Genomic DNA, 16,494 nt, shown 5'->3' with positions numbered 1-16,494 from the left:
CAGGTAGCATAATATAGAGCAGACATGGGGAGACTGCTTATATATTAGTTAATGTCTAAGTACTATATAGAAGCTAATTGTTACTGTTACCATGATTAAATAAAATATGGCACAAACAAACAAAAGACTTGAAAACCAGCTTGTCACTAAAGAAGAGCAGAATCTACAGATTCTATTCCAGAGGTAAATTAATGTTCTCGGGTTAGTTTGTGCTTTGTTGAGTAGGTATACATTTCTCCCTCGGGGGCATTTACCCTCATTAATAGTGTACACTCCAACCGAGGCACAATGCTAATCACACAGGTAAAATATAAACTCATCATATAGAGAGTACAAATAAACAGGACTCAGCAGGATGGGTCTAACACTTGCACAACGAGATATAAGAATATCTGCTTTATATTGGAAATACTTATGATGAAACTACTATGATGTTCAGTACCTTCACATCCTCTTTCTATTTGTCCGTTGCAAAACAGGGCATCCGAGATCAGATCAGGCAGACGTCCATTTAAGTCAACTGATGCAAGGCAACCTTGAAATCCCTCCTTTGCATGCACTAGTTTTGGTAAGGATTTATACATTTCTTTCGCCACTCCTCCAATATACAAATCACCTGTTAAACAGAAGTAAACATTAGTCATAGAAAAGAGAGCTCGAAGGTCTTTTGGTTTGCTTAAATATCTCGTTCTAAATGACATATTTTGTGGGGAGACACCATCACTATGGTGTTCTGAGTGAGAGCTTTGGGATGCTTGAACTTGCTCCAACTTTGGTCCAAAATTGCCTGATTTTGGTGATTTTCCAAGTATGTTGCAAAAGACACATGTGTGACTGGGAAGTTTGGAGAGGGCAGAAGGTATGCTTTCAACAATAATGAAGGGGTGGAAAGGAGCTTTTTTGTAGGAGGCTGACTTCCAGAATTCCCAATTGAATAATTTTAATGCTGTGGGGTTTTTACTTTATTTTTTTTCCAGTACCAGTTATGTTTTAAGGGTTCCTAGAGTCTTTTATAGCCATCTTTTAAAATCAAAATAAAGAAAACAAGCATACATTGCTGGTCTGATGTTACCTTAATGTTAATAGATTTTTAGACTTTCTGATATCTCAATGAAAGATATAACAGGATGCAATATTTGTCTGTTTCAAGTGGCTACAAGTACAATATCACCATATTATACGATTATTATGTATTCTGTGCCATAGGATAAGTAGAATAAGACAGGTCCTTGGTCCCAACAAGCTTATACCCAATACTACTCTCTGTTTTATAATTAGTTAATAAAACTCTTAGGTACTTACATGACCTCATCACCATAGTATCTGAGCATCTCACAGTGTTTAATGTATTTATCCTCATAACACCCCTGTGAGGTAGAGAAGTGCCCATTTTACAGATGAGGAACATAGGCCCAGATCCTCAAAAGTATTTAGGCTCCTAACTACAATTAATTTCAATGGGACTTAGAAGCCTAAATACCTTTGAGGATCTGTCCTAATGTCACACAGGAAGTCTTTGATAGAACATGGAACTGAACTTGGGTCTCCAGAATCCTAGGTTAGTACCTTAACTAACTACTGTACAATACTTCTGTGGCACTCTATACCTCGGGGGAGCGCCCTGTAACCCACACATTCCTCATCTATATATAATTGTGATATTGCATATAAAGCTTGCCATGTGAGGTATCAGAGGAAAGATTATGATCAGCTGAAACCCATTGTTCCATCTAAATATGTATATCATTAATGCATATAAAATTATAAGAATTGTGTTGTATGGTTTTCACTAAAAAACACTGTGGGTTTGGGAAGCACCCACATACCAGCTCTCCAGAGACAACAACAAAGGAATTAACCAATGCCGGGGGGGTGAACAGACATCACCAGCCACTGTCCAGCAGAGTAGTTGCAATTCAATGACTCACTCACAGGAGACACACCGGGGGTATTTCTTCACCTTGGACTCAGCAAAGCCAGACATGCCTGGACTTGTGTTCTCCAAGCACATGGACTAAGAGTGTAAAAAAAGAACACAGTGGCCCCATGCGGTTCTTTTCTCCTCCCCCCACTTAAGCTGCAAGCAACAAGAATGCTCAGAAGATTGAAGAGTCCAACACTAGAGACTGGCCCAGGTTTCAAGAATGAAACCTGTGTATTACGAACTGTAACATCCACTGGAGTGAGAAAACTGCTTGATCTAAATACTAAATGCCTAGTGTCTTACAGGTTTAGGATTTAGATTGTGCACTTATTTTGGGTTTTTTTGGTAACTATCTCTGGCTTTTTGCCTATCACTTATAATCACATAAAATCTATCTTTTGTAATCAATAAACTTGTTTATCTTTACCAGTGAGTTAAAAAAGTATGGACTGGATGAATGGATGATGGATTATAAGGTGGATAGAAAGCTGGCTGGATTGTGGGCTCAATGGGTAGTGATCAATGGCTCAATGTCTAGTTGGCAGCCGGTATCAAGCGGCTTGCCCCAGGTGTCGGTCCTGGGGCTGGTTTTGTTCAACATCTTTATTAATGATCTGGATGATGGGATGAATTGCACCTTCAGCAAATTCGCAGATGACACTAAACTGGGGAGAGAGGTAGATATGTTGGAGGGTAAGAATAGGGTCCAGAGTGACCTAGACAAATTGGAGGATTGCACCAAAAGAAATCTGATGAGGTTCAACAAGGACAAGTGCAGAGTCCTGCACATAGGAAGGAAGAATCTCATGCCTCGCTACAGGCTGGGCACTGACTAGCTAAGCAGCAGTTCTGCAGAAAAGGACCTGGGGATTACAGTGGACAAGAAGCTGGATATGAGTCAGCAGTGTGCCCTCATTGCCAAGAAGCCCAATGGCATATTGGGCTGTATTAGTAGGAGCATTGACAGCAGATCGAGGGAAGTGATTATTCCCCTCTATTCGGCACTAGTGAGGCCACACCTGGAGTATTGCATCCAGTTTTGGTCCCCACACGACAGAAGGGATGTGGACAAATTGGAGAGAGTCCAGTGGAGGGCAACAAAAATGATTAGGGGGCTGGGGCACATGACTTACAAGGAGAGGCTGGGGTTATTTAGTGTGGAGAAGAGAAGAGTGAGGGGGATTTCATAGCAGCCTTCAACTACCTGAAGGGGGATTCCAAAGAGGATGGAGCTCGGCTGTTCTCAGTGGTGGCAGATGACAGAACAAGAAGCAATAGTCTCAAGTTGCAGTGCAGGAGGTCTAGGTTGGATATTAGGAAACACTATTTCACTCGGAGGGTGGTGAAGCACTGGAATGTGTTACCTAGGGAGGTGGTGGAATCTCCATCCTTAGAGGTTTTTTAGGCCCGGTTTGACAAAGCCCTGTCTGGAATGATTTAATTGGTGTTGGTCCTGCTTTGAGCAGGGGATTGGACTAGATAACCTCCTGAGGTCTCTTCCAACCCTAATATTCTATGATTCTATGAGTTTGCCTGAAAAGCTTGGTAAATCTGCTCAGGTTTAGAAAGGCTGGTGTATATCCACTTTCCATTGATGAAGTGGTGAACCAATTAATAAACTTGCATTGCTCAAGAAAGGGTCTTGAGCAGTGCAAGATGGTATATTCCTGATGTACAAGGCTGGGAGCTGGAGGGATTTGGCTGATGCCTTTCTCTGTGTGATTCATGAGTCGCTCTGGGAGCATTCACACTTTAGAATGTACAAGTAGAAGTATGAAGGGGCATACAAATGGTTAGCATATCTTGCATGAAAATACCTTGCAATGCTGGCTACAACAGTGCCATGTGATCACCTGTTCTCAGTTTCAAGTGACATTGTAAATAAAAAGCAGGCAGCATTATCTCCCATAAATGTAAACAAACTTGTTTGTCTTAGCGATAGGCTGAACAAGAATTATGACTGAGTGGACTTGTCGACTCTAAAGTTTTACATTATTTTGTTTTTTAGTGCAGCTATGTATCAAAAAAGTTCTACATTTGTAAGTTGCACTTTCACGATAAACAGATTGCACTATTGTACTTGTATGAGGTGAATTGAAAAATACTATTTTTTTGGTTTTTTTTACAGTGCAAATATTTATAATAAAAATAATAATATAATGTGAACACTGTACACTTTATATTCTGTGTTGTAATTGAAATCAATATATTGGAAAATATAGAAAAACATCCAAAATGTTTATAAAATTAAATTTCTATTCTATTATGGTTTAACAGTGTGATTAAAACTGTGATTAATCACAACTATTTTTTTTAAAATCTAGTTCATTTGTTTTTTGTTAATCGCTTGAGTTAACTGTGATTAACACAACCCCCCACAAAGATAGAGTCAGAGGCCTCAATTACCTCCTGTATCTGGGCTCCACTTGGCTCAGGGGAAGGGGCGACTTGCTGTGCTGGCCTGGTTCCAGCACCAGTTAATCACAGGAAGGACCATATACCAGTGGAGGTTTGTTGTAGTAGACACATTCTACCAGGATCCTCTTCCTGTCCTGCCATTCTCCTTACAGTGGCGTTACAGTAGATGTCTAGCACAGGAACTGCGCCAACAGGTTTAGACCACCAGAGAGTTCCTCTCCACAAGGGAAATTCTCCACTACCCAATTATGGCCAAACTTCTGAACATCACAAAGTGCAAAGATTATACAGGAGATTCTGGCCTTAAGTATATAACCAGGTTTGAAAAGGAGCTAGATAATTTATGACTGTTTCAAAACCAACCAACCAAATAACATAACACCATGTGCTAGTGAAAGGTGTTGCGTTTCAGGGACCTTATAAGAATACCACAGTCTTATACACACTGAAGTACCCCTGTATTACTAATGTAAGATATAGTGGTTTTGACCACAGCTGGAGGACACTGTAGTGCTTCTTTATATGGGAGTCCTTGAGACTTGAAAACCTATATCCTATACAAAAGGTTCTAGTGAATGCTTCAGCAAAGTGCCTTGGCCCTTATATGGAAGGATGACATATAGGGCTGGGAATAGTTCAGTTTCGATTCCCATTTAAATTTTGGTCTCTGCTGAGACTGACAGCAGGGTAGCCAATTAATGCCAGTAATGGTGATTGTTAGATTGTCTATAGGGAATTGGACTGAGACCAACAATTCATTTCCCAAAGACCACCAAATGTCTTTCAGACACTAACAATTTTAGTCACTATGGACCAGCCTGTCAACCTGAATTGGATATGAATCAGTGAGCTAGAGATTAAGTACTTTGTATCATATTACTACTCCTTTGAGTCATCCAGTCCTATTCACATTAGCAATATCTATAGCAACGTATACTAAGAAAAGAATAATTAAATCTCATGCTTCAGAACATAAGCTTGTTGCCTGCTAGGGTTCAGGAAGAAATTCTCTACCCATCTCAAATGGCTAGGTGATTTGAAGAGTCGACACTGCTTTCCTCTGGAGCATTAGCTATTGTCAACTCTTGAAGGTAGGGCATCAGATAGAATAGACTAGTGGTCTGATCTGATATAGCAATTCCTACATTCCCACAAATAGGGCATAATTATTTCCTTAGTAGGACTGAAATTGGTAAATTTTCAGTCCATTGCATTGGAAATAAGGCCAATAATAAAAATGATCCTTCTTTTTCTCATGTGAAATACATTGAAAATTAAACCCTAAGAGTTTTTCTGAAGTACTGATCTGTCAATTGTTGTCTGACATAGATATAATTTCTCTGAATTTATTATGATAGACTTGAAAGTGGGAAGTTTCAGAAAGGTAAAAGAAAGTCAACAAAATACCAGAGCTATAGCACAAAGATTAATTTTATCCTCTTTCATTTCACATTCTTGTCCACTCTACTATAAAACCTACAGAAGTTTACATTGTCCAAGCAGAACCTTCCAGTTTCTTTTGATTCATTAAAAGCTTTAGAGATATTGATTCCATATGATGATATCCCAATAATGCCTAGACCTGTTTCTTAAGCAAGGCAGTCTACTGTTACATGAAATCATGTATTCAAGGGCCAATTATGGTGAATAACTATTACAATGCAAAGTCATAGCAGCAGTATAAGAAGAGAAGCTCAGATTACTCCTGTAAATATGTGTTGGAAGTCATCAGCAAGATGCTCCCTCAGTTAACCGTAAGACCCACAGAAACATGAATATATGTAGCATGATGTGTACTTTTCTGGTGAAATGGTTTATGGTTTAATTACAGCTTCATAGCCATGATTATTCTTCTAAAAAAATTAGGACCACAGTAGTAGCATACAATGTGTTTTGTAAAATATGCCATAGTTAGCATTGTAAAAGATGTCATACTTAGCAAACTGCTTACGTTGCTCATTGGTAACTTCCTGCATAAACAGGAACATTGGAAATATGTTTGTGATGACATGAAAAAAAAATCTGTGGCAACCATAGGCAACTCTTTCCAGGCTCAGTAAATATCCTGACTAAGCTGCAAGAGGAGGACAATTTATCAGCTGAAGCAGCAGGTTTCAAATCACTGAACATTATTTCCTATATGCTTGAGAAACTCTCAGAACAGCAGAAAGCTATGCTCAACTACTTAAAGAAGCACAAGACAAACAAACAAAACAAAACAAATAAAAACCAGCTGCTGGAAAGAATCCAGTCCATTGAACTTGATAGCCAGTGATGAGTTCATAAACCAGGCACTACCACAGATACAATTAATTTGAAGAAAAATGTGACATCTCTGCTTTAGCACTAGAATATGAAAGTCTGCAAGCCCCACAAAAAACAAAATCAAATGCCCGAGGTGGTAATATTAGTTAAACTACATTGATGTGATTTCAAAAAATGATCATGTTAAATTACTTAGCACAAAATACTGAGTGATAATATTACTTCTACACTGTTTTTTTTTTTAATAGCATGCACAGGGCTTCATGGATGAGCCTCAGAAAGCAAGAAGTATAGCTGATTTAGACATTTTGTGTTGACAACATTTATTTTATTTATTTGTCATTAAAAATGGAGGAAGAGATAATTTTTTGTGTTCTGACCAGTTGGAGAGTTTGTTTGGAAAATTTTCTTCAAACATTGTTCTGTTTGAAAAATATAAACTTTTTTTCCCATTAAAAACTATTGAAAATAATAATAATAAAAGAAAACCATGATATTTTGCCCAGCTCTAGTTAGAAGGCTACCTATAGTAAAGCAATCTAAAGATGAGAGACCTAGACAAACAGCTTTTGTTGAGAAGTCAGGCTCAAATTCTTATGCAAACAGGCTTCCTCATTGTATTCCGATTATTGCCTGTATATTGTTGCATTGGTAATAGTGGAGCTGTTTAGGAATTTTCCAGCTACATATTTTTTTCTGTGGAAAATGCAGTTTCTACTAAATCAAAATTTCCCATTGGATGTAAATTTCAAGTTTGGACCAGCTCTACTTTAAACCATATGCTTGCTATATTTGGTAATATTTATATATTTCTGTTCTATTCTCAAAAGTAAAAAAGGATACAAAATATATATTTTTTAAAAATGTTGACTGAACTTTTTCCAAATGTCAAGACATATTTGGTTAGGCTTCTGCTTTAGTTGTGGATGAGGGCTATGGTTCATCTTTATTTTATCTCAACTTGTTTTCCTAGTTCACTTTTCACTACACTAACTAGGCAAAATATTTCTCATCACTGACAAAACTGATGGAAAATAAAAGTAAAATATTTACTAAGGATAGAGCTGGTAAAAAAAAAAAAAAAGACTGTTTTCAGGAATTTTTCGATTTTTAATTCCCTGATTAGTTTTCATTAAAAAAACATGTGGAAAAAAAATCTCCTCTCAAAAAAACAAAAACTGAAGGCTTTTTTGGTCTTTGGGATTTTGCACCCATCCCCGTCTTTTCTGCTGTCAAAAAGGGAAAGAAAACGGGAAATAAAAATTTCCAGAAATGTGCAATTTTTGGTTTTCTATGGAAGAAACATTTTAAAAAGAAATTGCTTTTTTTCTTTAGAAAAAAGGCCATTTGCTGTCAAAAATAGTTGAGATGGGTAATTTTGGACTAGCTCTATGGGTTAGATTTTGACTCAAGATGACATGCTCAGACACGGTCAGAAGGGAAATTTATAACTCCTCTCATGCCCATGTATGGCCACTTGAAGCTTCAGTTTGGGCACAAAAAAATAAGGGGCACTGTATGTTCACTCTCACCCCTGCCCCTCCTTCTTCTCTCCCCAAACACACAAATCTGGAGCAAATGGGTAGGAAAGCTTTTGATACAGTCTCCCACAGTATTCTTGCCAGCAAGTAAAAAAAGTATGGATTGGATGAATGAACTATAAGGTGTATAGAAAGCTGGCTAGATTGTCGGGCTCAACGGGTAGTGATCAACATCGATGTCTAGTTGGCAGCCGGTCGGTCCTGGGGTTGGTTTTGTTCAACATCTTTATTAATGATATGGATGATGGGATGGATTGCACCCTCAGCAAGTTTGCAGATGACACTAAACTGGGGAGAGAGGTAGATATGCTGGAGGGTAGGGATAGGGTTCAGAGTGACCTAGACAAATTGGAGGATTGGGCCAAAAGAAATCTGATGAGGTTCAACAAGGACAACTGCAGAGTCCTGCACTTAAGACAGAAAAATCCCATGCACTGCTACAGGCTGGGGACCCACTGGCTAAGCAGCAGTTCTACAAAAAAGGACCTGGGGATTACAGTGGATGAGTAGCTCTCTATTAGTCAGCAGTGTGCCCTTGTTGCCAAGAAGGCTAACGGCATATTGGGCTGCATTAGTAAGAGCATTGCCAGCAGATTGAGGGAAGTGATTATTCCCCTCTATTCGGCACTGGTGAAGCCACATCTGGAGTATTGCATCTAGTTTTGGGCCCCCCTCTACAGAAAGGATGTGGACAAATTGGAGAGAGTCCAGCAGAGGGCAACAAAAATGATCAGGGGGCTGGGTCACATGACTTACCAGGAGAGGCTGAGGGAACTGGGGTTATTTAGTCTGGAGAAGAGTGAGGGGGGATTTGATAGCAGCCTTCAACTACCTGAAGTGGGGTTCCAAAGAGGATGGAGCTCCGCTGTTCTCAGTGGTGGCAGATGACAGAACAAGAAGCAATGGTCTCAAGTTACAGTGGGGGAGGTCTAGGTTGGATATTAGGAAATACTATTTCACTTGGAGGGTGGTGAAGCACTGGAATGGGTTACCTAGGGAGGTGGTGGAATCTCCATCCTTAGAGGTTTTTAAGGCCCGGCTTGACAAAGCCCTGGCTGGGATGATTTAGTTGGGGATAAACGAACAGGAGTACTTGTGGCACCTTAGAGACTAACAAATTTATTAGAGCATAAGCTTTCGTGGGCTACAACCCACTTCTTCGGATGCATATAGAGTGAAACATATATTGAGGAGATATATATACACACATACAGAGAGCATGAACAGGTGGGAGTTGTCTTACCAACTCTGAGAGGCCAATTAAGTAAGAGAAAAAAACTTTTGAAGTGATAATCAAGATAGCTCAGTACAGACAGTTTGATAAGAAGTGTGAGAATACTTACAAGGGGAGATAGATTCAATGTTTGTAATGGCTCAGCCATTCCCAGTCCTTATTCAATCCTGAGTTGACTGTGTCTAGTTTGCATATCAATTCCAGCTCAGCAGTCTCTCGTTGGAGTCTGTTTTTGAAGTTTTTCTGTTGTAAGATAGCCACCCGCAGGTCTGTCATTGAATGGCTAGACAGGTTAAAGTGTTCTCCCACTGGTTTTTGAGTATTATGATTCCTGATGTCAGATTTGTGTCCATTAATTCTTTTGCGTAGAGACTGTCCGGTTTGGCCAATGTACATGGCAGAGGGGCATTGCTGGCACATGATGGCATATATCACATTGGTAGATGTGCAGGTGAACGAGCCCCTGATGGTATGGCTGATGTGATTAGGCCCTATGATAATGTCACTTGAATAGATATGTGGACAGAGTTGGCATCGGGCTTTGTTACAAGGATAGGTTCCTGGGTCAGTGTTTTTGTTCAGTGATGTGTGGTTGCCGGTGAGTATTTGCTTTAGGTTGGGGGGTTGTCTGTAAGCGAGGACAGCACATCTACCAATGTGATATATGCCATCATGTGCCAGCAATGCCCCTCTGCCATGTACATTGGCCAAACCAGACAGTCTCTACGCAAAAGAATTAATGGACACAAATCTGACATCAGGAATCATAATACTCAAAAACAGTGGGAGAACACTTTAACCTGTCTGGCCATTCAATGACAGACCTGCGGGTGGCTATCTTACAACAGAAAAACTTCAAAAACAGACTCCAACGAGAGACTGCTGAGCTGGAATTGATATGCAAACTAGACACAATCAACTCAGGATTGAATAAGGACTAGGAATGGCTGAGCCATTACAAACATTGAATCTATCTCCCCTTGTAAGTATTCTCACACTTCTTATCAAACTGTCTGTATTGAGCTATCTTGATTATCACTTCAAAAGTTTTTTTCTCTTACTTAATTGGCCTCTCAGAGTTGGTAAGACAACTCCCACCTGTTCATGCTCTCTGTATGTGTGTACATATATCTCCTCAATATATGTTTCACTCTATATGCATCCGAAGAAGTGGGTTGTAGCCCACGAAAGCTTATGCTCTAATAAATTTGTTAGTCTCTAAGGTGCCACAAGTACTCCTGTTCATTTTTACAGACACAGACTAACACGGCTGCTACTCTGAAACCTGTCATTAGTTGGGGATAGTCCTTCTTTGAGCAGGGGGTTGGACTAGATGACCTCCTGAGGTCTCTTTGACCCTAATCTTCTTTGATTCTATGAAGAAGAAGGGAAAATCTTGCTTCTCCCCTCAATGCACTAGGAGTCAGGAGAGCTGACATGTCATTATATATGATCCAGGAGTTGTAATTTGTTGATGTTATGCTCTTGTAGTGGCACAATGATGCCTCACTCTCTACTAAAAGTTGTATTATTTGGATATAATCTAGCCCTAAATGTTTGAAAAAAGCATTTTTGTTGTTGTTTCTTTGTGACTTGTTTCTTCATGACTTGTTCACATTTTCCATTGAAAAAGAGAGAGCCATTTTCATAGCCTCCTCCCCCCCTTTATTTTCCATGAGGGCTTCAGTTCCACATTCACAAGTGACAATTAGATTCTCTACATAATTCAATCCACCAGAAAATGAAAACAAGGCAGAATCTCAGAGTGTTGATAAGGAGAAATCAAGAATATGCAGTAAACACCATTGGGGGTTACAGGATGAGTAAATCAGAGGAGAATTTAGCTCTGTATCTACTGAAAGAGATTAGCGGGATCAGCAGAGCATGCTCCAAACTCTCTTACATCTGCTTTTCTCTTATTTACAATGAATTGTAAACTCTCTACGCAAGACATTCATGCTAAATATCTCTGTCTACATATGATCACACATTATGGGCCTTCCTCCTGCATGCTCCCCATACACATAACTCCCATGGACTTCAATGGGAGTTACATGATCTGAGCACTTGGAGGAACAGGCTGTAAATTTGTGTCTATTTGTCTGCACATTGTCTATGTGAACTACTGCCCTCAATGGAAGGAATGACATATCTGTTCAATGGTAAGAGATCTGGACACCTTCTACTGGCTGCAGCCTACCGAAAGTAAACCCTATTACTACTACAAATGTTAGAGTCCTTCATTGGTTGCCTATAATTAATCAACTTCATTTCCATTTATTTTCTTTCTTTCTTTTTTTAACATCTGGAAAACAAACACATTCACAAAAGAGATACATTATTTATTAAGATACAAAGTTAACCACCATAATTCTCCTGGAGCAAAAGGTTTCTTTCTTTTTTTTCAGAATTTGTTTTCCTCCTAGAGTTATTTTGATTTTTGCACCTGTACTCCTGTACTGTCTTCAAATTCATCTTGACATTTTTAATTTAAAAAAAAAAAAAGAATTCAAACTAACATACTTGGAAAGGACAAATAAGGACAGAGAAGTAGCAAAGTAAGAAAAGAAGGAGGCAAAGGGTAGAAAAAAACAGGGGATTCCTTTTGTGTTATCCAGGCATGCTTGGAGGAAGAGGTCCATAAGCAGGGGTAAATATTCCTCAACCTCATAATTCTCCTTCCATTTCTATTATAAAAGTCAATATTGTAGAGGCATCTCATTCTTGGTTTAGCAGCATGGTCATTTCCACGTCTTTTTTGAATCCTCTGATTCAGCACAATAAATAAGTACCAGTATTTCTAGAGGACATGTATATTACAAGCTGCAGAGGCAAGCAGTAAAGGAAAAAGAGTAAAGGAAGGCATTGCCAGTAGTACAGGTGGTGCTAAGAGTAGTGCTGCTTGGTCAGGGATACCACAAGGATGGCAAAGAAAACCTCCTTTAGGGCCAAATCTAATTCTCACTGAAGTCAATAAAAGTTTTTCCACTGATTTTATTTGTAGTTGACTAGAGCCTTTGGTGCATATACTGAGATGCCATTTTCAATATAGAGAGTTAAGATTTACTGCTTAATAAATCAATCAAGCTTCTGAGCTTATTTTGTAAATTATTTGTATCAAACTGCTATGGAAAAAATGATACATAACCACTACATCACATAAGTGATACAGAAACAAATGTTGCTAATGTTCACCTAGTAAACAACTTACACACAATTCCCCCTTCCCGCCCCTCCTCCCCCACCCATGATCTTTTTAATTTGCTGCACTTGTTCAGCATAGAAACTAAAAGAGTTGCGAAGGCTGAATCAATGAAATTTAAAATAAAACTTTGGGACAGAGTGGCCTACATCCCTTTTTACTGATTTTAGTAAATAATTCTTGCTTTTTGGCACTATCTTCATCACTAACATGCTATCAATGATACATCCATCGCTTCTCCCCTGTGAATCAGTCATCAGCCAAAACCTTCTACATTGCGTGCTCTCGAGGGCAAAGGCTATTTGTTGATTTTTATGAACATCATTGTCTTCCAATTACTTGTAGAGAGAGAATTCCTGTAGTCATTGCCTCATAAAAGTGCCAGTAGCATATAAAATATACTCAGAGTAGACAGAGCAGATATTTGAGGGCAGATAGCTAAGATATTGTATTGCAACTTTACTCACTGCTGGCAATACCTTTTTCTTATTGTGCCAAGGAAAGGCTCATTATTTTGGGTGAATAATATTTTCATTCAGATGTGGTTCCAACTATAGAGAAACAGGCAATGAAGATTTAACAGGAACCACAGCTTGTGTCTTCATCAGACCAAAATAAAGAAATCATTCCTGGAGAGTTTTTGGATGGTGTTGCATAGGACTCAGAGATAGTGATGGATATATTTGTGAATATCTTTCCCTTCATCCTTTTTTGTGCTCCTGATTTTCAACTATATTCCCAGCCATTGTTTTGATTTCCTCCCTCATTATAGAGGAAATTTCTCTTCCTTGTTTCCAATGTCACTCTGTCCAAAATTATTGCCGCAGTCATTGAAGAGAATGTTGTGACACTGCACTATTTTGGCTTTACTCCTCCAGAAAGACACAACTAGGCATGGATTTAGACTGTGGGAATCTGAAGGCATGACACACATACTTCTCTGATTCCTTGATGTGCCATATGAAAATGTCTCTGACTCCTGGATGTGCAATGGTGTTGGGCATGCTTTTCACCCAGTGCACTGCTGTAGTGCATCAAGTGTTTCAAAAATAATCAAGCATATGCCACTTCTTTCCACCAAGCAGTTAAATGAGAAAAGTAGATCAAGGACATTGGGATGCACCACAGGAAAAGTCCAGTCTCCAAAAAATGCAATGCTCCAATGCTCACCAGGCTTTCCACAAAACCCAGTAAAATGTAGATTATTCTTCTGCTACTACATGCCAGATCAACTTAAGTAGTATACATTGTTACAGGGTTACTCATTCACAGCTGTTTGTGGCTTTAATAGTTGCGCAAGCAGGTACCAGGTAGAACTCTTACGGTGAGAACACAGAAGTTGAGTTGGGACTAAATTCCTTTGTTTTTCAAGCAATTATAAGGTGCAATGGGGGAGAAAGAATGAGCGTTAGCACCATGGGCAGCCGTCAGTAGGTTTCCCACATCCTAATATTTCTTTGATAAGTCAAAGACTCTAACTATCCTAAACACAGCTGAGGTGTAAAATGTCCATCTTTAATTGACCATGGGGGACAATTTCACAGGCACAAATAGCAGTTAAGCATCTAACCCCCACTAATTTTCAATGGGAGTTAGGTGATTAATTAGTATTTGCCCCTTCCCTCCCTCACACATGATTTGCCTTGTGTGACAGGCTGGTCAGAGCAAGAAAGGACTTTGCCCTTATAGGTAAAGCTTAAACACCTTTTGATGCAAACTTAATTGTAAAACAGAAGAGTAAATGTAAAGAATGCCCTGACTCTTGTGACAGCCCAAACCAAGGTCTAAAGTGTGTCTCATTTCAGCCAAGATCCAGAGAATAAGAGGAAAACCCTGTTCTCACTTCCCACCTACATCTGTCCGCTCTATCCTTCTTCATAGAGATCTTCCATGCTACGCTCAACCCCATGAGCCTCCACAACACATCCCACGCTAGTGTGCCTGAGGATTGGGATTAATTAACCCCTTCACAGATAGCCTATTCCTGGACAGCCACATATTAAGGGGAGGCAAATGTGGTCCTTCCTCTAGCCACAGTAGCACGGTCAATTCCTACCCTGCCAGCCTCTGGGTGGCATCAATACACTCTGCCACAGTCCATTAGCAAAGGCAATACATTCAAGGGAGATTGATAAAGATCTAAGTTATGTCCACACAGCCTCTACAGCACGTGCATTGTAACATGAGGCTTTTCAAACCTGCCTATGGCAGGGTGCTGTTGTGTTTTTTTCCATCTTCAGACACTATTACCCTGGGACCAAATCTTCTCTTCTAGCATCTGCCTCTGCCATTTCCTAGGCCATTCAGCTGCTCCAGACTTAAAAGGGATGACCGTGTTACACTGCCCCTGCAATACAATGTGACCCTTGTTCACAAACCTGCTTCATGTTAGTTCCATGAGAGGATGAACTCAGTCTGCCACCAGACAAGTTATCGAGAGAAGAGGAAAAGCACACAGTGTGGTGGCTTAGGCCCATTTTTTGTCACCTGTGAGAATCCAAGCTTTAGTATCAGTATCGCATAGGAACATGTATCTTGTATACTCAATGGGACACTTTTGGGAGGAAAATAAGGTCTTCGGGATATTTCCTCTCTTGTAAGTGCAAATTCCATCAGCTCCAAAACCCTTCACCTTAGCAACTGCAAATGGAAAGGACAACTTGTTCACTGCCAGAGTTTTTGGATAGTTTTCACTGAATTATTTGCTCTTTCAAGTGCTTTGGGATACTACCAGTTGTGCACTGTGTCAGGTGCTGCCTTATATCTTCCACACTTTCCATGCCGCTAACAAAACAAGGCAAGGAGGTTATATGTATTTACAGGAATAGAACCGTGTAATTATAGGAGTGAACCTGGGTTAGAATGTCACTCTTTTTTGGGGAAATATATGCCCTCAACCCTATTGCCTGCCTCATTTCCGTCTCATCCGTAATACAAGGTTGGCTGAGATCTGCTGCTTATAGCACAGAGGATGTCTTCCATTGTGCCTTCCATACCCTCCATCATGAGGAAAAATGCTTCCATGTGGTTGTCTACTGGGCTCTCTCTATATTCATTCCTTTTCAGCGTATAGCACAGATTACAGTTCTGCTTATCAGGAGAATTTATCAATGATATTCCTCCCCCTTGACTGACACTACTCATTCTTTTTAATATTCATGGGAGCTTTGCACACTATGACATATACCAAAGGCAAATAGATGAGGTAGGTGCCAGAGAGTTAGCAGTTTTGATGGGCACAATGAGAAGGAGCACAGTGCAGATTCTTTTGCTTCTAATTTGATAGTATGTCATATTCCAGGTTGGAGGTAAAACTCCTCAGACCTGCTGCTCTACTTTTCTCCAACTCCCCTGATCATACTGTACTACCCACTACCTGCTGCCTTGTGGACTTTCCTCACCAGCCTCAGCTGTGCTGCTGTCTTCAGTCTCCTCTCCTGCTGTTGCCATGCCATCCACTACTTCATACCTTTGCTGCACCTACTGTGCTATCTACCACTGTCCCCCTTGTGCTGCTGCTATGTCATTTCTACTCCCTGCTGAATTTTCCCACCCAACTCACTGCCTTAGAGCAAACCTATTTATGTTGGATAAAAACTTCACATTTCACAGAAACTATTCTAAAAGGGGGTGGAGCTAAGTGGTCAGAAACATGAGAAGGAAGATGACTGTAGCAGCTGAGTTTTGAATAAAGTAAAGGGAGTGCTAGGGAGAGGGGTGTCTAAGTCACAATGTCTCTCAGGACTACTCTTGGCATGGTGCAGCTTAGAAACCTTGATCAGGAATGCACCTAAAGCCAGAATCCAGCTCTTAAATAACAGATTCTGATACAAGAAACAGATACAATAAAACCAGTGCCAGCTCCAGCTTTTTTGCCACCCCAAGCGGCGAAAAAAATAAAAAAAGAATA

General features: G+C 39.8%; 1 protein-coding gene across 21 annotated transcripts in view; it reads right to left on the bottom strand.

Moving 5' to 3' along the window:
* Positions 1-16,494, bottom strand: part of LOC113406698 (neurexin-1) — a 1,188,348-nt gene that overhangs the window by 565,093 nt on the left and 606,761 nt on the right. For all 21 annotated transcript variants that reach the window (XM_029911749.1, XM_026652587.1, XM_026652589.1 and 18 more), the window contains one exon: positions 443-616. In XM_029911749.1, the coding sequence (XP_029767609.1) occupies positions 443-616 (174 nt within the window). The remainder of the gene's footprint in view (positions 1-442; positions 617-16,494) is intronic.

The sequence above is a fragment of the Terrapene carolina genome, unplaced genomic scaffold, assembly GCF_002925995.2.
Source record: "Terrapene carolina triunguis isolate 2854851 unplaced genomic scaffold, T_m_triunguis-2.0 Scaffold122, whole genome shotgun sequence".
NCBI classification, from domain to species: Eukaryota; Metazoa; Chordata; order Testudines; family Emydidae; genus Terrapene; species Terrapene triunguis.
The sequence above is the reverse complement of the archived record's forward strand: the minus strand, read 5'-3'. Positions and strand labels throughout refer to the sequence as shown.